General features: G+C 37.9%; 2 protein-coding genes and 1 long non-coding RNA gene across 3 annotated transcripts in view; 2 read left to right on the forward strand and 1 right to left on the reverse strand.

Annotated features, from left to right (window-relative positions):
* LOC134800109 (bicaudal D-related protein homolog) overlaps window positions 1–2854 on the reverse strand; it is a 146077-nt gene extending 143223 nt beyond the window's left edge. The window contains exon 1 of the mRNA XM_063772584.1: window positions 2276–2854. Within this exon, the coding sequence (XP_063628654.1) occupies window positions 2276–2632 (357 nt within the window). The 5' untranslated portion in view covers window positions 2633–2854. The remainder of the gene's footprint in view (window positions 1–2275) is intronic.
* Window positions 2855–3496: 642 nt separating this feature from the next.
* LOC134799814 (uncharacterized) lies at window positions 3497–4732 on the forward strand. Its single transcript, XR_010145470.1, has 3 exons — window positions 3497–4077; window positions 4539–4601; window positions 4683–4732. It is a non-coding gene; the product is annotated as an uncharacterized LOC134799814 (long non-coding RNA).
* Window positions 4733–14349: 9617 nt separating this feature from the next.
* LOC134800375 (coiled-coil domain-containing protein 63-like) lies at window positions 14350–25295 on the forward strand. The gene is made up of 10 exons (XM_063772875.1): window positions 14350–14451; window positions 14938–15060; window positions 17660–17854; window positions 18857–18996; window positions 19930–20104; window positions 20625–20804; window positions 22083–22233; window positions 23836–24007; window positions 24840–24978; window positions 25161–25295. The coding sequence occupies exons 1-10, from the start codon at window positions 14383–14385 to the stop codon at window positions 25293–25295; spliced, it is 1479 nt and encodes a 492-aa protein (XP_063628945.1). The 5' UTR covers window positions 14350–14382.
* Window positions 25296–27220: the final 1925 nt, after the last annotated feature.

The raw sequence follows: 27220 nt of genomic DNA on the forward strand, positions 1-27220 counted from the left end.
ACCTGTCATGGTCTTACAACTATTTCCTGCGATCTTGACCACGTCCACCTTTTTGGTGGCTTTTTTAGCCACCGGAAAGGCAGCGCGCTGTGCTTTCCGGTAAGTGGTCACCATTCGAACATTTCGAACCTTTCCATACAAACGAAACCGCTCAAATCAGACAAATAGGTACAGATATCAGTTATCAATGTTACCATCTACTCTACCGTTAGTTACGCTATCAATAAAATAGCAATTCGGATCGCAAAAACTCAACAATACACAACTGTTCACACAGGAGGCGTATTCGACTTAAAAAAACATTATTCCAACAGGATAAATTCTGGGCATTCGCTCACGCTATCATACCTAAGTATGATTGCGAACGAGACGCACCGTGATTTATATGTTGGTATCGCGTTTTAAAATATCTGAATATAATATGCTTTCAATCTGTGAAGGCAAATTTAATTAGTTTGCCATACAATTCATTGCGCTGATGATTAAATGCTTTAGGTACTAGCAATGTGTAAACAAATTTAATAATTGATTGTAAATACACACACGAACTATAAACAACTAGCTATAAGTATCGGTTAAAAATATGCCATCATAAATCCTAATAAACACATGCGATTATTTAAATGTGCTTGCAATTTTTAAGTAGCTAAGTAAATAGTTTTTTTTAATACGATATTCATTTGTCATTTTAGTGTCACTAACATTTCTTTTTTGCAGCTGCAATATTTGCTTCGTAAACAGATAATATTTACAAATACATAAGTACTACCTAAATATAAGTATGTACGTCATGATAATACCTGTTTATTATATTACATTTTCAACATATTTACGTAAACTCCAGATTAAACGTAGTTTAACGAAATGGATCCAGATCCAACCCTTATAATTTCGGATCCAATTTCAAAATTTACGATACCACGGATTTTATTAGATCCATACGAATTGTATACGAAAATAATGAAAGAACCTTGTTAAAAGTATTCGTATCTAAATACCGGCAACGCAATAAATGAGCGAAAGTCGGATTAGCGGGAACTCTTCATTGTTTATGCAAATTTCTTCATCTACCTAGTTTTTTAAAGCGATTTCGCGCGTGGCATTTCTTTGTATAAGTATCGTGATTGTGACGAAGGTTTTACCTTTATTTATACAGGTATGTAAAACGAATATTTCCTTTATAAGGCTGAGTCAGAATGCCCTTTCAAGTCCGCCTTTACGTACGTTTCTTTGTGCAAAGATTAATAAGTCGGAAACCAAGAAAAAATGCAGATTTTATGAACTATTTATCTGTAAATTACCTTCCTCCTGTTTCTTTTAAAGTTTTAACGCGGTTAAGGTTATTTTTAACAATTAATATATAAAACATTCGGGATAGTTACTGTCCAAAAAAAATATTCATTGATTGGACTATTTCACCTTTTTTTGTAAATATTTCCCTTGAAAACTAGATAAAACCTTAACCCCCTTATTCATAAACGCGCTACAAACCTCAATTAGCTAATAATCGTTTGTCTTTATCTGTCATTTTGACTTATGTATTTGTAAGAAAGGGATAAAACATAATCCATACAGTGTGTCTGTCTGTCTGTTACCTCTTCACGCTTTTAAACCGCTAAACCGATTTAGTTGAAATTTGGTATGGAGATAGTTTGAGTCCCGAGGAAGGACATAGGGTAGTTTTTATCACAGAAATCACCCTTTAAGAGGGTGAAAAGGGGGGTGGAAGTTTGTATGGGGAATCGATAAAAAGCAGATTAGATAAAAAATAAGCTACCCAAATTACTAACTCCACGCAGACGAAGTCGCGGGCAAAAGCTAGTTTAGTTTAGCCGTAAAGTTTTATGAATGGGGGTTAAAATTTACTTAACTTTCACATAGACCTAATTACATTGAATTTATAACAATCCGTTCTTTGTTCATAATTTTAAGTAGAAATTTCACGACCGTTGCGCCAATACGGAAACAACACCACTAACAATTAATCAAACGATCTAACAACCTTATTACATGGACATAAAGTCTAAATTCCTTTGATTTATAGTTTGACAGGTGTACCGAAAAATGGAATGGATTTGAAAATGCAGAAGCGCATTTGAAATTTCAGTTTTTAAGCGATAATAATCATAGTTTTATGCAGGATACAGTAATTTTTAGTAATCTAACTAATTATATGCATGAACGGTTATTTTATGGCAGTTTTAAAACTATCAAAGTACCCCGAAAATTTCCTAAAGTCATCCCATTTTACCGGTAAATAAAAAGTTGTACTCACCTCAAGTTTTTTGGAGTATTCCTCTGTAATCCTCTCCTGCTCCTTTTTCAACTCCTCATTTTTATCCAAAAGTGCTTTCCCCAACTCTGCTGCCAGCAGCAAATCGGACTCTTTCTGCTGCAGCTGAGTCCACACGTCTGGTTCCATATTTTCTGTTGTATTCGTCATTTCTTTCACGTAATCTTCGAGGTCTTGGTAAAAATGTTCGTCGGACAAACTTAACGCTGAAGGTGTCAAACGGTTTGCGCTTCTACTTCTACTCCTTCTATGTTTTGTGTGTGTATGATCACCTTTGCCTATAAACTCTGTCTCTGTTGTAATAAAATGGGGTTTGCTTTCAACACTGTCACCAGCCATACTAACTTTGCACTATTTTGGTGTAGCTATTCTTTTTGAACAGCCTGTCGAACGCTTGTTGTAATTTCACCGATTTAGGTAGTTTCACTTTGAAAATGTTTCTTGGCAGGTCGAAATCCTTTTTTAAGGCCATGGTACCATTGGTAGCACTGCACTCGCGAACGCGGCGCACGAAACTGGCGAACGAACGAGATTCGTTCAACGAGTGAACTAAGCGGCGCGTGGTTGCGTGGCAACGGATCGGACACAACAGAGCGAGTGCGATGCGGTGCCGTGACTGCCGTGGCGCGGTGCGAACGGCAAAGATTAAGGGGAGAGAAGGGGAGATAGGTAGAATGTGATGCCAGGTGTTTTGTAGTTTTAAATTTACGCAGAATTTAAATTTACACACTACACCGTATTTTTTCTTATTTCCGTTAATTTAAGGGTGCATTCCTGAGCTTAAATCAAGTAAGTAACTTTCTCAACGACACCGGTATTCTAATTAACTCCATTTTAGTGATAGGTAATCAATATATTTTTATTTTTTCTGATAAGGCCCCTACGAGTAGGGAATGCAATCTCGCATCAAGATTGGCGATTCGATTTCTCGCACGAAAAATCTGAATCGAGATTGGGTGTTTCGAGATCTCGACCATCAGACTTTCGAAATCGAGATTTGATAAAGTAATTAATAATGTGTTATATCGATCGAACATCTATGCGTTTAGAACGTGAAGCTGTTTGTGTGTTTGTTTGACTGTTTGTATGCTTTAAAACGCAAATGATTTTTTTTTTCTAATAATTTGGCAGGAAACTAAATTTACATTTTTGCGGTAAGGCCGTTCCCTGAGCCAGAAATGTAAAAATACCCCAATAATTATCCTATTTTTCTAAGAAACGGTGATATTTGTAGACGTGGGAAAAATAAATATAATTCTTGATTATATTATCTTTAATAACACAGCTTTCGATACACGATTCATAACACTTCGCTCGATACAATTTATTCCCAAAGTAACCTCCAATTCGAATTTTTACTCCAACTTTACTCGTTTCTTTACTATGTGACACTATGAAACAAAAAAAGGAGAAAAATCAATCATAAGTATAACAGTAATTTGACAGCTTTAGAAAAACGATAATTAGAGGCAATATTTTTAAAATAAATAAACATCAACTAATTCTATCGTAACAAAATATCGACTCCGGCCTGCATGCTCTATCTCCGTCCGTCTTTCGAAATGAGACAGTGATGGCTGAGCGCTCGTGCCAGACGGACCTGTACTAGGTGTCCCCAAAACAAATATAAGATTTACTTATAAAAACTGTGCTGTGTTGTGTGTCCTAGTGATATACCGTGTGCACCAAAACCTTTAAGTTATAATGGGTAACAAGCAATTGAATAAAAAGAAGACATCTCGAAAAAGACAACTCGGAAGATTCCAACAAACAATGGAACTAACGTAAGTAAAAATGTATATTTATTACACAGTGAAATACGTAATTATTACTTAATTTAATATATACTTGATCGTACTAATTAGTAATCCATATAACTTGAAACATTCTAAAAATTAATAATCGCTCCATCTACCGGTAAACATTGTCATCATCTAAATAGCTTAAAAGGATATCGCGATTCGCGACGAAGTTTACACCACGCGGCACTAGCGCCGTTGCCTTGCACGGCAAAGACAGAAAACATTGCCGTCTATGTGTGCGTCTCCGTGAGTCGTAGTTGGTCGTAGTTACGCGGTTGCGGTGTAGTGGGCCTTCCTATAAATACGAGCACACAGTGATACATGTAACGCACACAATTAGACGCATAAAGCGTTCTTTTAGCAATCCATCCACCTATCGAGGGTTCGAACCTCAGCTCGTGATTTGTCATGCGTCTAAACTTTTTACTTTTTTGTCTTTCTAGGAAAAGAAGAAAATTGGATAATTTCACAGCCGAACATGATACTATATCTTTAGACTACATCGAGTGAGTATAATTATTTGACTTGTGCTTTTTAGCCCTACCTACGTAACACAATACACTACTACAATTTATCTTTATTTACAGACTGCAAAATATGGAAATGGAATCTCCGATTTCATCAACCACTGACATTCCAAGTAACGAGTAAGTTCTAATTCTAATTGTGGCATTATCTATGAAAAGGGACCTTATTGTCTATGGCGCTTACGACGCACTGCGTCGCACGGCGTGGTATTTATATCAGAGCATCGTTAATAATGGCGGAAGCGCCATCGACAATAAGGTCCCTTTTCATAGATAACGTCACAAATACCTACCTACTCAAGTACTCACAGCGGCGGCGTACGAAAAGACCTTAGTTAGATTTAGATACCTACTGTTTTCCTATCAGTGCAGATGCTTATATCTTTTTATGAATTGAATTGATATTCTCAATTATTTGGACATATTTTGTACTTATTTTCCTAGATGGCTATTAGTAGTATTAGTACTACCTACTTAGCAAATGTTCGCCGAAAACTAAATAAAATGTCGCCAATCAATAATATCGTACGAGATACATTGCCCTCATCAGTTATTTGATATTCTCCAAGAGGTACTTAATTTAAAAAAACCGGCCAAGTGCAAGTTGGATTCGCACACGCAGGGTTCCGTACCATTATGCAAAAAACGGCAAAAATCACGTTTGTTGTATAACTATTTATTTTATTCTGTTTTTAGTATTTGTTGTTATAGCGGCGATAGAAATTCAATCATCTGTGAAATTTTAAACTGTCTAGCTACCACGGTTCATGAGATACAGCCTGATGACAGACGGACAGACGGACGGACGGACAGCGAAGTCTTAGTAATAGGGTCCCGTTTTTACCCTTTGGGTACGGAACCCTAAAAATGTACACTGATAGAATGTAATAGGGTTGCCTGAGTAAGTCCCGGAAATTAAAATCCCGGGATTTACCGATTGTCCGTACTTTCGTTATTCTTTTACGTATTTTTTAATGAACTGGTAGTTATTTTATATTATACCTACCCTACACAATAGTAAATGATTTCCTTTTCTTGAGCGTGTTGACCGATTTTTTATTTTAATAAAACTAATAATCTTGGGCAATTATTTCCATTTTCAATTTCTCATTTACCTGTGATAGAGCATTTTTAGGGTTCTGTAGCCAAATGGCAAAAAACGGAACCCTTAAGGATTCGTCATGTCTGTCTGTCTGTCCGTCCGTATATACAGCCACTTTTTTCTGAAACTATAAGAACTATAGGTACTGTTGAAACTTGGATTTTCCAACAAAAATAGAAAAAAACAATACATTTTGGGGGTTCCCCATACTTATAACTGAAACTCAACATTTTTTTTTGCATCAATCCCATACGTGTGGGGTATTTATGGATAGGTCTTCAAAAAATATATTGAGGTTTTTGATATAATTTTTTTCTAAACTCAATAGTTTGCGCGAGAGACCACCTCCAAAGTGGTAAAATGTGTGTCCTTTAACTTATAAAATAAGAGAATGATAAAACAAAAAATATATATATGATGTACATTACCATGCAGACTTCCACCGAAAATTGGTTTGAACGAGATCTAGTAAGCAGTTTTTTTAATACTTACGTCATAAACCGCAATTTTATTATGTTACTTGCTAGATGTTACTATTTGGCTACTTTGTTGCTACAAAGTATTTGACGCCGACTGTACCTGTAACCAGCACAATGGTTTATTTACTTTCAAGTAGTTTTCTCCGTTGTCATCACTTGTTATAATATAGGTACCTACATAAAAATTTTGAAATTAGTCTGTCTCACTTTTCGAAATAACTGCATTTCTGGAATGCTGCGTTTTGCGGGTCCATGATCAATTTATGAAATAGTAATGGACTAATTTATAAATTGAGTGATGTTGTAAAGAAATGACTGGCTGCTACAATTCTTCGACCGACAGATTTGTCCGGATGCTTAATGAGAGGCAAAATGTGGCTGTTATTGTTCATCATCACTTGATGATAAAAAATAGTGCGAAAAATAGTTGACATGAGTTGCGTATTACCTATTCTCACATGTATCGTACAACGTTTTACAGTACATATAGCCCTATAGGTTAACTGGAAGAGATCCCTCAAAGGGATAAGTTCGCCTTTGTACTTCTTGCTAATTGTATGTTATTTTTAATATGTCTTTTTGTACAATAAAGAGTTTACTACTACTACTAGCCCTTTAAATATTTGACATAGTTACGTAATGTGTGTGTGCATTATCGCACTAGTGCGGTAAAGTCCATATGTGCTGTAAAACATCATACATTTATTTAATTTTGGTTTTGACAGTGAGGCGACCGGCTGAAACATTTTGAACCCACGCATTGCACAGGTGGATGACACTTATCGGGTTCCTAGTATATTAGAGGAAGAAGATACCCATGAGGTAGGTGATTCATGCTAATTATGCTTATTGATTGTAGAGCAGAGAACAATTTTACCTTTTGTACTAACTACCTAGCTAGAATAACATTGTTTCAACTTCGTGTGCCAGAACTCCATCGTAAATTGATTTATCACACGATTCGTAGTCATTATACAGGGTCTTACTTTTATTTCTCTCGTTGGTTCTTTACCACCGGTGCTTTATATGTACAGTCGACGTCAAATATATGTATACATTTTTCACCTTATTACAAAGGAGTATGCTGCAATAGGTACATATCTTTGACGTCGACTGTACATGATGTGACAAATTGTAAATGCTAACACATACAATATATTTTATTTTCAGTTACAAATATCGTTCAATGTGGAAGAAGAGCTTCCTGACAAAACCGTCGGTCGAAGAATTGTCGCAGTTAGTTACCATTCGATTCGATTCCTCGCATTTTATCCAATAAAAGATTGTATGGAAACTATATACATAAACACAATATTTCACCGACAAAATCGCAATTTTCTTGTTTTGTTCATACTTCAAGATGGACTCTTTGTGACCTTGACGTCACGGTCACATATCGTTTTGTTCGGGGCGTTTCGCGAGTGAAGTACGACTGTCGGACTTTGACTATCATTTCTGACTTTTGTATTCCTTTAATGCAATGGATCCCATATAGACTTTTGATCCTAAAGACAAACCTGATCGATTGATACCATAAATGAAAATTAGTCATCTATTATCGATAAGTATATATGTTTTTCTTCATCAAATTATCAATAATTTTCATTTTTTAGATTGTTCCCTCTATAAACTCCTAATAGTCTACCTTGGTGCCAAATAGGGAATGCAAATCAGTTATTTTTTGTATGGAAATAATCGGTTATTAACCGAAACCGCGGTTATTTCCATACAAAAAATAACCGATTTGCATTCCTTAGTGCCAAATTTCAAGTTTCTAGGTCAGCTCGAAGTGGGTTAGGTTTTTGATCTATTAGTCAGTCAGTCACAAAAATGCCAGTTTTAAAACGTTAATTTATGAATAACTGTTAGAGCTACGTTTACGAAATTTTGTATTCTAGACAAGATAAGGGGCTTGAATAAATGTGCAAAATTGCATGTGAGTAGGTAAAAATGGTAATAAAATTATCAATAGGAACGATCAAGAAGTTGTTGCAGCCAGAATTAAGAATTTACCAAGGAGAGGACATGTCACTATCATATTTTAATTCATTTTAAAATGTCATTCAGATTATCAATAAGAGTTTCTTATACCGTATTCGAATTAAAAGAAATATTTTATTAATAACACAATTCTCTCTAGTTTTTGCTCGTATTTAGTATACAACTAACTAATTATTCGTATAAAATTATTTATCGTAGAAACACTCGTATAGTTTCAAAATAAGCTATTTTATTTTGTTGGCATTGTCAAACCCATTGACTATTTTTGTTTTGCTTTAATATATGGTCAGTCGTAAAAGTATTAGCGTCAGCAATGGATTTATATAATGTATTTCTTTAAAAAACATGATATTTCATGCTAAGTAACAGAAAACAGTCAAATATTGTACCGGAAATATTAGTCCCGAAAATCCCGAAAGTACCGGGAATTTAATTTTGAAATCCCGGTTCTTTGCTTGGCTCTAAATCCCGGGAATTCCCGGTACTTTCGGTACCGGTATTTCCCGGGAGCAAACCCTAGTATGTAGGACTGTAGGTACTGTAAAACGTTGTACGATACATGTGCCAATAGGTAATTCGCAACTCGTGTCGATTCAAAACACTCCCTTCGGTCGTGTTCGAATTTATCGCCACTCGTTTCGATTTTCCTATTTGCCGCACTTGTAAACGTAATGTAGGTAAGTACTATTACAATATGGTGCTACTTTACCGCATTAGTGCGATAATTAGCACATTACGTAACTATGTCGAAAATTTAAAGGGCCATGTTATGTACTGTAAAACGTTGTATGATACATGTGCGAATTACCTATTTTTCGCACTTGTACCGGTATGCCCTAATTAGGGTTCCGTACCCAAAGAGTAAAACGGGACCCTATTACTAAGACTTCGCTGTCCGTCCGTCCGTCCGTCCGTCCGTCCGTCTGTCACCAGGCTGTATCTCACGAACCGTGATAGCTAGACAGTTGAAATTTTCACAGATGATGTATTTCTGTTGCCGCTATAACAACAAATACTAAAAACAGAATAAAATAAAGATTTAAATGGGGCTCCCATACAACAAACGTGATTTTTGACCAAAGTTAAGCAACGTCGGGAGTGGTCAGTATTTGGATGGGTGACCGTTTTTTTTTTTGCTTTTTTTTTGTTTTTTTTTTTTTTTTTGCATTATGGTACGGAACCCTTCGTGCGCGAGTCCGACTCGCACTTGCCCGGTTTTTTTTTAATAAATATCGATGATATACCTGCACAGTATACCTAATAAATAATGATATTATAGAAAACTTGCAGTCATTAATTTGTTTAAATATAAACTGTATTTACACCCTCATAATTAAATATTATTGAAATAAGAGTTGACTTCATTAAAATGAATATTTAATTTGCACTATGTTTCATTTATTTTTCCAATTTAACTTTAACGCCATCTATGAGATGCAGCATGCTTTTTTCAGTATTTAGTAATACGTTTTACAAATCAGTGTCCTGTTAGTTCATTTAAGTCGCTACTTCTTGCGTGGCGCTGTTGTATCGTCATTGTATCTAGGGGCGGGATGGGTGGCGTGAGGGGAGGCTCGATTGTAGATTTCATTTGGGTACGGGAACGGCCTTGGGAGGACCAAAATTCAGGCTATTTGGCCTTTTAAATTGTAGATCTCTTCATACTAGCGTGACGTAGCAGAGAAACTCCAAGAATGTCGCCTCAGGTGGCTCGGCCACGTTTGTCGCAGGCCAGCTGACTATGTAGGAAACATATGCCTTAACCTAGCCCTTGACGGCGCCGACCCCAAGGCAGACCAAAAAAGCGATGGCTCAAATGTCGTGATGAAAGCAGATATGAGCGTGAACGGGTTAACACGAGACGACGCCCAGGATCGCGCAAAGTGGAGGAAAGCAAGTAGGAAAGCGGACCCTGGCAAAGGCCGGGATAACGCTAGGTAGAAGAAGTACCCGAATTTCTTTTTTTTATTGAATGGTCATCTATCAATTTATCAATTGGCGTCTTTATTTAAAACCATAAACATAATTACTTAATATCAAACTTACAATAAAAACTATAAAAAGTAACCTAAAATTAAAACTACCTACTATAGGGTGATTCACTTTTGTATGGAGAAAAAAAAGTTGTAATATTTTTCCTGACTTTGCTCACCAATGGAGTCTCCCCACACTAAAAACTATCTATTTCAATTTTCGAAAGAATCGAATAACGTTTAGAGGTTGCACAAGTTGAAAAGGTAGAGTAAGAACCCCATACATTGCATGAAAATGAACTATGTTCTAAAATGACGAAATATAATGAACTGATACTAAAATCGAATGAGAAAACTGAATTTTGCGTCTAAAACACGATAATAGCACTTTTCCTTTGGAAACAGGTGGAAAAACTGAAAAATCTTAATTAGAACAATTATCGAGTAACCAAAATCCAAGTTTACTACTAATTTTAAAATTTATGTATATGTAGAAGGTTCAGTATCACACTACTCTCCGCTTGGATGGTATCCGCTTAAACCATTTTCTACCCTCCGATGTAGAGTCGTTGGTTATTTGAAAAATCTTTGTTGATGTTGTGCAACCTCTAAATGTTGACCGATTTTAATTTATTTTAACGTATAATATTATTTTATCAGTTAGAACAAGAATTCGAGCAAAGTCAGATGAAAATCGAAAATTCGGAAAAATGAAACACCCTAACCTACTACCTAACTTTTATTAAATTAAATTAAAACTTATTTATTACGAAGTAACTATGATATTGATCATTCAATAGCGTGCATGTACTTGGAACATTTGCACGCATATTTTAACGATATAGGTACCTACCAAAAGAAACCCAATGGGTAATTTTCATATACATATGTACAAGTGTAATTTGACATTATTGTAGTTGAGAGATCAGGCCTACCTATCAAATAAGTTTTTGGCAAAAATTTCATTTTTGGTACAAGCTTTTATCGCTGACTGTACTTTTCTTACAACAGATAACTAATACTCATCGAGACAATTCTAAAAAGCCCTAACACAATTAGGTTGCGTTGTTTCATCACAGAGTTCCTATGGCCACCTCCTGTCTCCATCATCAGATCAGCTCGATGGTACCATAATATTGCATTGTCATCCGATTTATACATGCTTGCAAAATTTCAGCTCATTCGGAAACCGGGAAGTGGATCAAATTTAACATGCAAGATTTGATTACAGACCGACAGACAGACAACGGGACAGGTGAAAGTAAATAAAAGCTTGTAAAAAAGTATAGTATACATTTGTACTAAATTGGTCTATGAAACGATGTATCTATGGGCCTTCGTTACCTGAAAATTGATGAATTGATTTTGATTAGTCCATCGAGCCTAGTCCATGTAGCAGTAGACTACAATAAGGCGACTAACGAAAATAATATTGAACAATTATTACAGCCTGTTCATTGGTGTATTATTAGATTTAAGCCCGTAAAACCTAATTACTTGCCTACACGTAACAACACGGTTTTATGAACTTCCACATCTGTTACTATTCAGCTCTTTGTTCCTAAATAAACACGTGCATCGGAGTGAAACGGAAACAACAGGTAGGTAAATCCACAGACGGTGCGTTAGAAAGAGACCACTATAGACACTCAAGGTCATCCGAAGAGAGTGGTCAAAAATGGCGAAACAATTATTTTATTGTTGGTAAACTGCTTCGTTACAAAATAATTTTTACCGGTGACCAAATATGGAACTAAAATTTTCATATACAAAATCTATATCTTTCATATGAAGTGGCGCCAATGTTGTTGGCAAAATAACTTTGTTAATTTGAACACTGTTGGTTACTTTCTAATCCTCGTATTCTGTTTTTTGTGTCGGCTTAAAAAGAACTTTATAAATAAACTATCAAGGTCGTTTCTTGAAAGTTAAGTTTTTTTTTCATATGTATTGGGTTAAGTTCGAAGTTATTATAGGAAGTGATATCATTTTCTGTTATAAAATCCTTTTTAACCCATTCCACAAAAAAACAACCTTGATATTTTCATGATTTGTACACCTATGTTTATTACATAACTAATAGTCTGTTTTTAGTTATTAGTTAAACAGTCTATTGTTCGTAATTCGTATATTGGCAAAAAAATAATAATAGTTGAATTTTTGTTTCAAATTTGAATGCATATTCTATTCAACGACTTCTGGTTTACTTAATCGTATTTTTTGTACGAATTCATGAATCTAAAATAATGTATGAGTGGTAATGAATAATGGTTAAGTCATAAACTAATATAAAATGAGCAAAAGCGTTTTTGCGCGTTGGCGCGAACAAAAGACATAAACGAACGCGTGAACCCTAAGGTCCGTACTACGGACTCCGTAGCAGTGTGGTTTTGGTAAGAAAACTGATGTATGGAGTTAGCACTCTTTATTTAGTTATTTACTTTATGGAACGTACATTGATATCAGAATGACATCTACTAAGGGCTCATTTAGACGATGCGAGAACTCGTATGCGAGTTTCATTACATTGCGGGTTTTGATCGGTCTGTTGAATTGGACGTAACCAACAGTCCGCAATGTAACTAAAATCGCATGCGAGTTCGCGCGCCGTCTAAATCAGCTCTAATGGCTCCTCTACACGATGGGCCAGCGCCGGCCACTCCAAGGGACGCAGCCATGCGGTAGAATGAGATCCCTCTAACCTAACACATACTTGCGTCCTGGCGCTGGCCCATCGTGTAGAGGAGCCATAATCATCGTGCATTTCGCACGTAGGTACTTGTCCGTACATGTATTGGCGAGGGCGATACGCAAACATGATTCAAATATCATTCTGATGTCAGTGTACGTTCGAATTGGCCTGAGGGCACAGAATAAATAATAGTACTAGGTACAGCAGACTCACTCTCTAACAAAACGCGTCTGTTACGATCAGGACAGACATGGCCGCTAGGTGGCGACAGCGCCACGCGCGGCTTATGGCTAGCCACCAAAATTGGTGTGGAACGGATGTACTTGTAGCTACCTGTAGCAAAGCGACGAAATCGCGGAGTGAGCCACGCCTGCTGAAGGTTAGTACAGTCGCCATCAGATATATCGGAGCGGCCAAGGTGTTCACAATATCTGAACACGCGTTCTAACGCCCTGACGATAGAGGCGTGTTCCGATATTTGTGAGCACCTTGGCCGCTCCGATATATCTGATGGCGACTGTACGTAGTTACGCCTTTATTGATTTAACAACAATAATCGACTGTTTCTTCAAGACAACGCTCGTAGCTTGGATTGTTTGTCACCGTAAAATTGTAAACACTCGTCAGTTTATAATATCGCTAGTTAAATTATAAACTGACGGTAGGGAGATTACAATCTAACCTAACCTAACCTACGTTAGATTGTAAACTAACGGGTTAAATTGGGAATCAAACCGAGCGAAGCGAGGTGGGTCAGAATCCAGAAATTTTGACCTACTGTTGTATTCATCGTTGTTAATGGCGTAACCGCCATCGAAAATAAGGTCCCTTTTAAAAGAAAACACCACATTTTGTTGGGGTAAGTTTTTTAAAATAAATAGGTAATAAGTAGGTAAGTTGTTTCTTGTCAAAGGCGAATTTATGCCTAGAAGAGATCTCTTTCAGCTAACCTAATCTAGCTAATAGCTAGTTATAATTTGTTGTAAAATTACATCTTTAACTTTTTTTTTGGCCATTTGTAGTTAGTTACCTTTGTTTTCAAAAAGATGTACATTACATGCATCAATATTCAAAATACGATAGGTAACTTAACAACTACAAAACGATATGTTAAATACACGGTGACTAAAAAATAACTGCGTTCCCGTTGCCAGGAAGGTTTTGGGATTATACTGAGCAACTTTTACTATGGGACCAACCCCGCAACCGCTAAAATAAATTTACCCTCTCATAGAAAATAGACCAGCCAAAATGTATGAAACAGCCAAATTTTTTTTTCGCGTTTTCGGGGTAGGCCCCATTGTAAAAATTGCTCAGTATAATCCCAAAAAAAGTGTGTAATTTTATTTTTTTGTAAGAAATATAAGGCTTGTTTATTTTATTTATTTATTTAATCCCAAACCTCCCTGGCAACGGGAATGCAGTTATTTTTTGGCCACCCTGTACGTAACACTAAATTTTCATGCACTAATCATATTAGAAGTATCTTCCAGAAACCTCTGCCTGGTGCAAGATGTCGATCCCAGAGGATATGGAGATGGAGAAGATCGCAGAAGATGAGCTGTCCAAACTGCAGAGACAGGTCAGGACGTTATTTATTCATTATAAACACTAGCAATACGAATTAATAATAAACCCTGATCACGCTTACTTTGCACAAACTTTGGCAGTATGACTCTCCATACAAAATACTACTCCATCCATATTTTGTATGGAGATGGCCGCCAAATGACTACTCCCACTAAATACACACACCTTATTACTTTATTATATCTATGACGGCACCACTATTCTAGGAAAACCGAGCTTTAGTGACAATACGCAAATGTCAAAGTCAAAATTAATAGAGTTGTTAAGATTATTGTAATATTTACCAAATTTGTATATAATTATTGGTAATTATGTAGTTGCACCATACATACTTACATATGTAGGTACAAGGAGAGCATAAACCTTAATATTAGAAACATGTAAAATGCTGAACCTTATAAACTTTTCAATAAGAAGACGATAAGTCGATAACAAAACCATACATCTATGACAAAAACCACCAAATTCCTAATTCCAGTTCCGAGTGATGGAGATAGACCGTATGTCTGTGATGACCAGCGTGCAACCAACACTCCGAGTTCAGAGGAACATGATCCGCACCCTGAACAACGACCTGGACAAGATCATGCTGGAGTTAAAGGTAAGGTAGGTTCCGAGTGATGGAGATAGATCGTATGTCTGTGATGACCAGCGTGCAACCAACACTCCGAGTTCAGAGGAACATGATCCGCACCCTGAACAACGACCTGGACAAGATCATGCTGGAGTTAAAGGTAAGGCAGGTTCCGAGTGATGGAGATAGACCGTATGTCTGTGATGACCAGCGTGCAACCAACACTCCGAGTTCAGAGGAACATGATCCGCACCCTGAACAACGACCTGGACAAGATCATGCTGGAGTTAAAGGTAAGGTAGGTTCCGAGTGATGGAGATAGACCGTATGTCTGTGATGACCAGCGTGCAACCAACACTCCGAGTTCAGAGGAACATGATCCGCACCCTGAACAACGACCTGGACAAGATCATGCTGGAGTTAAAGGTAAGGTAGGTTCCGAGTGATGGAGATAGACCGTATGTCTGTGATGACCAGCGTGCAACCAACACTCCGAGTTCAGAGGAACATGATCCGCACCCTGAACAACGACCTGGACAAGATCATGCTGGAGTTTAAGGTAAGGCGTATCCAGACTAGTCAATTTTTCGATCTGATTAAATTGCCCGATCGAATCAGGACGTGCGGACGCAAACGCCAATTTGGCTCGCCGAATTCAACCGCCGATGATGACCGATATTACCGATAAATTGAGGTGGGGATGAAAGCATACCAATTAGTGACGCCAGTATTTTCGTTCTGGGGCATTTTGCAATTTAGAGGGCTCTAATATCACAATAATACGGTTCCGCAGAAAATTTTAAGTGTCCTGCCTCCGTCAGAGCCTGTTATGAGTTATAAAAGACTGACTTTTTATTCATAGCAACTTGTAGTCACAATAAGTGATTTTGATTTAAAATACTCTTTAGTTCCCCTCTCCTTAGTCCCTTGTACGAGACAAGGGTCTGCACTATGGATCTGAAATGTATGGGAAGATGTGCGGGTCTGGATAATTTCATACATTTCGGATCCGGATTGCAAACCCTACACGAGACAAATGGACGACAAAAAATGTAGTGGGATATTGATTGCGAAATTCTACAGAAATTGGCAATAATAAAACGATAAGTAAGTAATACAAGTATGAGTCAGTCAGATCAGGTCAGTCTCATATCATCATATGGAAGGCTGCATTAATTAACAAGATCATCGTTTCACTATCTCATCGAAAAAATAAAAAAAGAGTAAGGTGCAATCGAAATATCTTCCATGTTTTACATTATTAACTAGAGTCACACACAACACATCTGTTTCGCTATCTGGACATATATGGCACTCTAGTTAATAATGAAAAACATGGAAGATATTTCGATTAGTTTAACCCTTTAACCGCCAGAGTCTGATATTATGATGAGTGTATATCATAGTTTCGGACACGTACTCTCGGAGTATCCTGCTGTCGAATGTTCGTTGATTCGAATGTTGCTGGATCGAATGTTCACTGGGTCGAAATACTTGTGGCCGAATTATGCATAATCGAAAAATCGTATATCTAGAATTGTATGGGTTCGATTTGTTGTGTATCGAATGTTCGTTGATTCGAATGTTGCTGGATCGAATGTTCGCTGGGTCGAAATACTTGTGGCCGAATTATGCATAATCGAAAAATCGTAATCTAGAATTGTATGGGTTCGATTTGTTGTGTATCGAATATTCGTTGATTCGCATGTTGCTGCGCGCGCGAATTTTTGAGTGCACTGGCATATTTAACTTATATGAGAATTAGGTGAAAACATTGTACAATATTGCCATTCTTTTTTTTATATTGTATTAGTGCAATTGAGTAATTTAGTTTTTGAGTAGTTCCTTCTAGTATGGCATAGTAAATTTAAAATGATTGAGTAATCAAGAGTTTTATTTTATCATCCTTTAATACTTCTAATGATTTTTAGTGTCATGTTCAGATTAAAAAACAAAGCTACATTTATACTAATATTAAAGAGAAAACATTTGTATTTTAGGAATTTTTTTTTGTAACGAATGAACTCCAAAATGACTGGACCGATTAAAAAAAACGTTTTTACCTTAGGGTCTAACCGAAAAAAAATTACCCCCTCTTCATATGTTCGGGAGGTACTCTGAAAAAAAAAATTTTTCTACGTTTTCGACCCAGCGAACATTCGATCCAGCGACAGTCGAATCAACGAACATTCGTACCCGAGATCTTCTATGGGATGACAATCGAAACCTCAAATTCGATTCTACAATTGATTATTTCTACGCTTTTCGACCCAGCGAACATTCGATCCAACGACAGTCGAATCAACGAACATTCGACAGCAGGATAGGTACTCCGAGAGTACGTGTCCGAAACTATGATAACACTCCTGCTGATATATAAGACATTACATATCCAGCTCATTTCGCCACAGTCTGATAAATTAAGACAAAGATCTGATTTGGTTTTTACAGCACATTTATAACTCCCGTAACTATGCCAACCTTACTCTGCGTGGTACAATTACTGTCGGTGGCGACACGAGCACGCTCGATCAAAAATTGCTGGCGGTTAAAAGGTTAAAGTACCCCGCAATCTAAATTGCCCCGCTGCACCTTGAAGAGAATAAAATTTTCCTATTTTTATCAGCTAACAAAAAGCACCTCCAACGTGATGGAGAGCACCAAGGCCCGAGACAAGTTGGTCTCTCTTCTGAAAGACCACGAGCGCTGCTCAAGCGAAGTCCGTGAGCATCGCAGCACCATTCATGAGCTGGACTTTCTTCTCAAGCAAGTGCAGAAGGAGATAAAAGCGCTGAGGATCAAAGGCAGTGGTGCTGAAGAGGTATTTATTTTATACTAACCTGGTAATAAAGAAAGCACCTAATCTTTCTGAGAGACCACGACAGGTTCGGCTTTATGGGGTCGTCCAGAAATCATGTGATCGTTTAGAGGGGGGTGGGGGTAAGAAAAATATCACGAACGATCACGATACGATGGGGAGGGGGGCTCAGAGATGACATCACGTGTAATTTTATTTTTCAAAGCGGGAAAGACAAAAACAACAATATTACTCAAACATTTAATTAGATCAAATAATCCGCTGTATTTTATATACGTATTTACCCAATAAAAAACATCATAATTATCACGTGATCTTGTGGCAAGGAGGGGGGGGTTAAAAATAGGCCAAATATGATCACATGATTTCTGGGACGACCCCTAACGAGTGTGCAAAGTATATGAGAAACACCACAATGGTAGAACACCACTCGTAAGCTGTATTTTTTTTATTGTAACAATGCAGGAGACAAAATCATTCCGTACCGAAAAAGGCTCATCCTCAATCAAGCAAAGCCTGGCGAGATTTTTTGCATTTTTGGCATGAATGGTTTAACAACACCTTCTTTCAGACAGCGCATGTGTGTCGTTATCTATGAAAAGGAACCTTATAGCCGATGGCGCTTACGCCATTAATAACGATGTTCCGATATAAATACAATGCCGCGCGACATTGTGCGGCGTAAGCGCCATCGACAATAAGGTCCTTCTTCATAGATAATGCCCCATATGCGTTGTCTCAAAGAAGGTGTAGAAAACCATTAATGCCAAGCCACGTAGTGAAAAATTCTCTTCATCAGGCTTTGCTTGATTAAGGAGCCTATTTCCCCTGTGTTTCTAATGTACTACGCGTACTTGTTTCATGTAGCCACTTTCTACTTTTTACTTTATGGTGAACAACGGTTGCGGTAGAATTTTGTTAGGTAGATTTATTGTAAGAATCATTGATTATTAGACTATGTTTTTGTGTCAAGGTATGGATGCTAATTACCTGACTAATTTTCAGGAATACGCCAAGTCCCTAACAGACCAGACCATGATAAGCCAGCTTGAAAACCGGCTAAGTACCGCCATGAAGCGCTTCAACACAGTCAACAGCGAAAACTACAAGATGAGGCTGGAGATTGACCGGCTACTTAGAGACAGGTGAATTCACCAACGGTTGCATTTTAAGATTTGTCGGTACATTTGTCGAAAACTGTAGGTAGGTATATTGTAGACTCGATTATGTCAAATTCCACCAAGCAGCCGCTTTGGGAACAGAGTAGGTATGCTAAGGAAATAGGGAGTCATTCAAACATTTTTAAATAAATCCTCTCTCTAAATTCGGGCAATCCAATCCAGCTTTTGATAAACTGACTCATCTTGATATGAATATTTGTTAAGGTGGTTCGCTTTCCATACAAAAAAAAACGTTTTATTTTGACCAAAATAACTTTTTTTGCGTGATTTCTGTATAAAACAAACATTAACTATTAATTTAGCGCAAATATACATTCGAAAGTAGATAGATGCGCACATATATTATTTATGTAGTAATAACGTGTAATTACTTAATATAGAAACTTACTTAAGAAATGACAAAAAAAGGAGAGTTATCAAAGTAGACGATGTGAAGAAAAAAGCTCGGCCGCTTAAGTGGCAATGGGCAGGCCACATATGTAGGATGGAGGATAACAGGTGGACCAAACGGCTGACAGAATGGTTTCCGTATGATGGTAGTAGAAATAAAGGACATCCGAGAAAAAGATGGAGGGATATATTTAACGAAACAGTTGGCGACAACTGGATGCAAAAGGCCCGCGATAGAGATATGTGGAGATGCATGGGGGAGGCCTACGCCACAGAGGCGACTACTATTATAAATAATGCTTAAAGTTTAGTTTAATTGAATAATATGTATAAGTAATTAAAACTGTTTAAGGATAAAGTAATAACTAAATACTAGATTGTAAATTGTAAGTCAAGTTATTGTAAGGTAATAGTAGAAATAAAGGCTATTTTTATTTTTATTTTATTTTATTTTACTTAATATAACGCAATTGTTTTTTGTATGTTGTATCAAATGTTGAATTCCAGGCAATCGTTCAACGGCGTGTGGAAGACCCAGATCAAGCGTCTCCTGGACGGGAAGGCAGCTATTTTGGAGCTGGTGGAACAGGCTATTGCAGCATATGACCAGAGGGAGGAATGGTGTTCGAAGCTGGATGGCATGAAGGAGCGCGCGGCTGTTGACTACAGGAAACACTGTCTGGTAACCCATTTTGGTGTTAAACAATGGTGTCCATTTCAAAGCATACATTATCTTTGACCTTACAATGGGGAAGTCCGATAAAACCTCGCTCGAGACTATAGTACCTACCTACCTTCCTTCTAGTGCCTTTCCCGTTGCTTCAAGTGTTGCAGTTTTGTACAAGTGTAGCTCTTTATGTTGTACAGTCACCTGCAATAATATGTTACACAACCAAGGCCGTAAAAATACCTAACACGATCTTATTTGTAGAACCATAAGAGCGTGTAGCGTGTCACATATTTTTGCGGCCTTCGAAAAATAATATATGTATTATTGCAGATCACTATACTTAATTCTTGGTTCAAAATCTATAACTGATCCAATCCAGGTACCACAAAACGTTGAGGCAGTACAGCGGCATCTACTGCTGACCAATAATACTTTTCGCGTTTTATTCTATTCCTGCTTATGCTTTGCTTAATGTAACTTACTCGTACCAATCGAGATGCACATTGGGAAGGTCTTTATTTTCACTGTGCAGGAGGTCCGTGAGCTCCAAAGGCAGCTGGACCACAGCATGAAGCTCGAAGACTTCCTTCGGACCAAGGGAACCGTCAGACTGACTGCGGCAGACGCCAAGGCGGAAGCCAAGCGGCTTGAGCAACAAGAGGAAGAGATGAGGACCTATAACAACTATGTCAACATCTTAGATGCTATACGGGTGCGTAACACCATAATTATTATCACCAAAGGTCTTCTTGAGGTAAATTCATATACATAGTTTATAGTTTATACAAAGAAGTAGAAATCGTTCCTTGCTGAAAAAGCATAATATTATTCAGTAACGGATTTTCTCACTGACAGTTTTGTTAAATAAGTTAGTTAATAGTAAATAAGTAAGTTTTGATCCCACTCCATACTCCAAGAGCTCGGCATCAAGCAGCGTCTATCCTCCATCGTTCAAGCTCGCATCCTCACCTTCTTTGGACACGTTTCTCGACGTGGAGATGTATCCATAGAGCGACTGGTGGTGCAGGGCAGAGTAGAAGGTACCCGAGCGCGAGGAAGGTCGCCCATGAGGTGGACGGACCAAATAAAGGCAGCAATGGACGGCCCCTTGCACGAATGCGCTAAACGCGCAGCCGTCAGGGAGGAGTGGAGGCGAGCCGTCAAATGTGTCACAAAGGGAGACTTCCAATGATGACCACGACCGCTCTGTCAAGAGTGTCCCGATCAAGAAGAAGTTTTGATCTCCTAAAATTATAAAGTTAGTTTTTGGTTTTTATTTGTTCTTAATATGTACAGTCACCTGCAATAATATGTTACTCTTCAAAGGCTGCAAAAATATGTGACAAGCTCTTATAGCTCTACAAATAAGATCTTGTCAGATATTTTTGCGGCCTTCGTTGTGTAACATATTATTGCAGGTGACTGTACCTACTTATATTAAGGAAATGTTTGCCATACCCTATTAGGGTCCATGAGATACCATTATTTTGTAACAGCTTGTTTTTACCATGGTGCAATAAACGATATTCTATTCTAAAAAAAAGTCAAGATAATTCCGCCATTGCCGGCTGGGACTCCCAGATCCCCAATTCGAGTATTCGATATGTTCTAATCCGTAAAAATTTTTCCCAATTATTTTAGCACCCATGTCTGGACATTACCATCTTAATCCTACTTTGACTTGGTCGCCTTTCGAACTACTATAACTTTGGCTTTTTACTTGAATTAAGTACTACTGAGGCTTTCCGGACTCCTTCTATCACCTAATACGAGTCGTATGCTACGCTCCATATCTTGTTGGCAAAACCACACCGACCACCACCACCACCACTTTAGATGGACACGATAGAAAAAGATTAGGTACATGAAGTGCAGGCTTAAACCACATACCTAACTAACGTACCTATCATTTATAGTTTCTGTTCTTCCCCTATTTCGAATGAACACCCTGTATAAAACGCTGCCTTAAAAATCCTTGTTTCATCAACAGGAGTTCGCAGGAGAAGATGACGTGGACAAACTTATCCAGGAGTTCAACAGAAGAGAAGAAGAGAACTACGCGCTGTTCAACTACATCAACGAGGTCAACACAGAGCTCAAGAACCTGCATGACAACGTGCGATCACTCAGGACAACTATAGGTTTGTAGCACTCTATCTAACAAATACCTATCATCATCTCCATCAGCACCAGCCTATATAAGTCCCCACAAAAAAAATTCATCACAGAAATATTATAGCTAGCATCAAATAGATAGTGACGGCCAAAGTTGCCTGTGTATGATAAGGACAGACTGAATTTTTAGTCATCTTTTAGCATTGCATTTGCGATTTTTACTGCTCTATAGCACAACCGAGGTTTGAACCCACGATTTATACCCACCACAATTACCACACACATAAATATGAAAGATTAAGAAAGTTTGAGCTACACTCCCCAGTCTCCAACGCGGATCGAATGATTTACATAAACACTAGTAGGTATCTCCTCGCTGCCGGGCTAGAACATGATTGGTGCTACAGTATCTCGCCCGCGAGATAGACTACCGTCCCTCTTTAATTGATACAATTAGAAAGAGACGAGTACGTAGTCTACGAGTATATCGCACCAATCATGTGCTAGGCCTACTGGTGAATAGGGAGCGTGCGTGAACTGTAGGCAGCACGGGAGCCCCCTGGCGCGAAGTTTCAACGTCAAGTTTAAGTTTCTGATCTAGTCCACAGGATGACAGTTGGAAGGACTGTTTGGAGCATTTGTTAACTGCAGAGAGGTACTTGTTTATTGGCGTGAACTGTAAAAGTTCTCGATTTTATGCAGACCCTTCAACGCATACAGTCCTTGTTAACCTTAACAAAGAACGAAGACTGCCTTACAAACATTAAGACCGAGTTGTCTCAGCGCACACTACGAATTTGTATCTTTCGGCGTCGAGACACTAGGTTCGTGGGGTAGGGGGGCTCGGGGGCTCCACAAGGCGCTCAGCAAACGCCTAAGGGAGGCCACAGGTAACCCTCGCGCAGGCAGCTTTCTCGCGCAAAGAAAGCAATCCAGCGCGGGAACGCTACCTGCATTACCAAGGGCGCAAAATTTTGATAGGTATTTTTACACTCTAAAAAAAATTTGGTTGGCCCTATCAATATTTTGATAGTCGTAATCAAGCATCTTGATTCCAAACGAGCCTAACAAGGACTTCGACATTTCAAATAAGGTAATTCTGATTGATCTTACTATTGCTATGTAACTGAGCCAACTAAGATCTTGTTCAATATATACATGAAAAAGAATTATGCTAACTAATTGACCCTAGTAAGATCAACTAAGCTTGATATTTATTGAATCAACCTACGTTACATAATTATGTCAACAAGTTAATCATAGATGCAAGGTATACAATTGTTAGGATTAATCAATACCTACTTTATTAGTTCAATCACAGATACACTTATTGTTTTAAGTAATCGGCTTTCATTGATTTATATAAGATCGTAATTGTTGTAATTAACTTAACGTCAACTAAGAAGAAACTGCTCTTAGTTGGTCTTCATTTTTTAGAGTGTAATTTTTTAGCTTTTGTTATCTTAATTGTAGTTAATTTTAGTTTTATATTCATTTTATAACACTTATTATATAATAAATGAGTTTCGACCTTAAGACATATCCTCATGGTGTTTCCTTCACCGATAAACTCGGATGAAGTTCCTAGCTGTAAGTAGCTAGTGTTAAAAAAAATCGCTATCCTGCAGACGATGAACACGCCAAACACCAAGCCAAGCTATCCAAGCAACAGGACAGCATCGAATCCCTTCGAACAACGCTGGACGAGAAAAAACAAGCCACAGCCAAACTGAGAGAAGAATATGGTCGCAGTGATGCGGTGCTGAACAGTTTATTGCAGCAAATACAGCAGCTGGCACAGTGAGTACCTATACCTTACCTAAGGGCATTGACTTATATGTACTTATTACGTAGGTACCCTAAGGGGGTGATGAGAGCAAATGTGAAACTTTACGAGTAAGAGGTTGCTAAATTAGTTTTAGGTTTTGTCTAGAGATAAGAAAACCGGCCAAGTGCGAGTCGGACTCGCACACGAAGGGTTCTGTAACATTACGCAAAAAAACGCCAAAAAAATCACGTTTATTGTATGGGAACCCCACTTAAATATGTATTTATTTTATTATGTTTTTAGTATTTGTTGTTATAGCGGCAACAGAGATACATCATCTGTGAAAATTTTAACTGTTTAGCTATCAGGGTTCATGAGATACAGCCTGGTGACAGACAGACAGAGGAGTCTTAGTAATAGTGTCCCGTTTTTACTCTTTGGATACGGAAATTCAAGGGTTTTCAGCTGGGAATTAAAGAAAATCGTAATTTTGTCTCATTAAACGGTGCAAATCATTATTTTAGCGAATGGATACCGGTAGAATTTTGTCGGGGCCGCTATAGCCGCGTTATTTGTGGTATAGGTACCTACAGTGTTCTAAGATAGACATGTCATGGTAGGTCATGAAACTCATGAAGTTAAATTTCTGCTTAGTCTATGAAAGAATAGGTAACTATTTACCTAACCTAACGGCTCGGCCACGACATTGCGCGATTGGCGACGGCGGCGGCGGCAACCATAGGTTGGAGCGAGACACAGCGGTCGGAACTTTCGTTCCCACCAATGGTTGCCGCCGCCACCCTCGCCAGTCGCGCAAGTCGTGGCCGAGCTGTAAGTGTAATGAGGTGTTTCTCTTGCTTCCAGTGCCTCCGATTGTAACTCCTTGCCGCTCTTGAAGTTACTAGGGAAGTCCGTGAACGTGAACGTGTCCAACGCGCGTCTTTACATCAAGAGTTTGGAGAAGAAGATTACGGAGATCGTGGAAATCATCAAGATAGACGAGGTGACGAGAAGTAGTTTTTTACTATGAGCCTCATGCTAAGTTTGTATCCCTGGTGCTATGTAAAGTATGTATGGGATATGTATGAATTGTCTTTGCCAAGGTGATGCACATTTAGCGTGGTCGGAGTTTTTTTTATTTGTTTCCTTTTTAGGTACTAACGTCGAATGTGATATATTTTACAGGCGCTGCAGCGTGCTGCGGAGAGCAAAGAGCGAACGCCGCCATCTTCCCGGCGCCGGCGCCGCGCGCCGCCCCCGCCCTCCCCGCGCCCGGCCGGCAACCCGCACCCCCCGAGGCCACAACCCGCGCATGCGTAATAGCCAGTCGGTCGGTCAGTTTGATCAGAAAAAATAGTTATTTGTACAACAAGAGATCAAAGTTTGATATTTCTTCGAGTGCTTATCTTGAGCGTAGTAAGGGACTCAAAAGCGCACGAGATCTAAATAACTTTGATCTCGTGTAGTACACAAAGTTTTTCACCTGAGCAGTGAGAACATACCAATAGGAGATATTACTGCAATGTTCTGCCGCCAGAGTGCAGCACTACCGACTCAGTAAATTCATAGACTAACTTATACATACTGTGCCTTAAACTGTTTTTTGACAAGTTTTCACAGACAATAAAATATGACATTGATGCATCAAGGCGGTTTGTTAACAAGGGCCTACCGGTAAACGAGAAAATAGAAATTTAGATATTTGCCTCTTTATCGCTCGAATATGCAAGAGTGATAGAGAGATTAGATAACAAAATTTCGATTTTCTTGTTTCGCGGTAGGCCATGTGATTGACGTGACGTGTGATGTGTCAATGTGGTTTGTTTACTGTATGTGCCACAAAGGTGCCACCTACGCAGAGCTTTGCCTAATATTCCCTATTAGACAACTTGAAAAATGTAATCCTTCTTCATCACTTAATACCTGCACTCATGTTTTCTTAAGATATACAAACAATTAAGTTTATAACCGCAATCGAACACAAAAACAAAACGTAATAATAAATTTCAGTAAAATAATATAGAAATAACGAACATCAACTGACACTTCAATCGACAACTTTTTTTTTGTAAAAAAAAACTTTGTAAGATACGGTCCGAATTGCGGATACGTACTATTTGTCAAGTATGGTAGAAATTCTTAAAAGTAAAATAATTAATTTTGCGTGATAATCTGTATATTTTTTGAGTTCATTATTTTAATTGTACAATAAAATACCTAAAATATAGTATTTTATCAGTTTTTATCAAATATTAAACTTTATTTTTATTAATTAATTATTAAGAATTCATACTCGTACGTGGTTTGGAACGATGCGGTCTGAAGTTTTCGGGAGTCTATTATAAACCCTCAATATACCGTTGAATGTCGTTTTAACTTTTTTTGTCCGTTTCTTTTTGCTAACAGTGTGAAAGGGACAGAGATAATAGAACCCAAGTATTTCAAACTTGTATTAGACCCCGCATGTTGAAATGACATTTGACTATAAAGGTTCCTTGAATGTCATTTTGTCTCACTCAGTGAGCAAAATCGCATTTTGCTCACTGTTTTTAAGAAGCAAAGTACCCTTGAGCTGGTGAGGTGAAAAACAAATTATACGCCGTACGCCTGCAAGTTTCCCGGCACCCTTAGTCGTCCTACCCCGTCGCCCCCGTACCGCGCAGGCGAGGACTCATATAAGCGGTCGGTCTATAGCGTCTATCTTATTTAGCGTCCACACGTACACAATTTTAGATTTACGGGTAACATTAAAGCGCTCTAAATTAAAAATAAAGCCCCCTAACGCGCATACTAGCGTCACAAATTGGTATTCTTGCGTCCGCACCTTAATTTTATCGGTCATAATCTTACAAAAGAATAAACATAAAACATTTATTTTAAAACATTTATTTAGAGTGAAAAAATGATGTATGAAGAAAAATTTACAAAAAATACCATTTCGTCCTCCCCCCTTTCATGGGAAGTTTATTTATTATAACGTGTATTGTATTCTTACTGTCTCTACTATGCACTTTGCACATACCTAACCAATAGAATCATATGATGATATTATGTATGATTACATGTATTGTGTCCACAAAATAAACACGAAATGTATTTATATAGTTTTATTACTCTACAACTTATATACAACTATATACAGTACTATTATGCATGATGACGTGAATCCTGCACCATTTTAACCTGAAAAGAAACATTGAAAAATAAATGCTTAGGATTTATGACAAATAATGACAAAAAAATTA

This window comes from Cydia splendana, chromosome 19 (assembly GCF_910591565.1).
Source record: "Cydia splendana chromosome 19, ilCydSple1.2, whole genome shotgun sequence".
In the NCBI taxonomy this organism is placed as follows: Eukaryota; Metazoa; Arthropoda; class Insecta; order Lepidoptera; family Tortricidae; genus Cydia; species Cydia splendana.

What these genes read in the sequence shown, in the direction of transcription:
- LOC134800375 (XM_063772875.1), top strand. Translation starts at nt 14,383, where the DNA reads ATGTCGATCCCAGAGGATATGGAGATGGAGAAGATCGCAGAAGATGAG. An exon ending in TGTCCAAACTGCAGAGACAG is followed by an intron (nt 14,452 to 14,937) that starts GTCAGGACGTTA and finishes TCCTAATTCCAG; the next exon opens with TTCCGAGTGATGGAGATAGA. An exon ending in GACCGGCTACTTAGAGACAG is followed by an intron (nt 18,997 to 19,929) that starts GTGAATTCACCA and finishes GTTGAATTCCAG; the next exon opens with GCAATCGTTCAACGGCGTGT.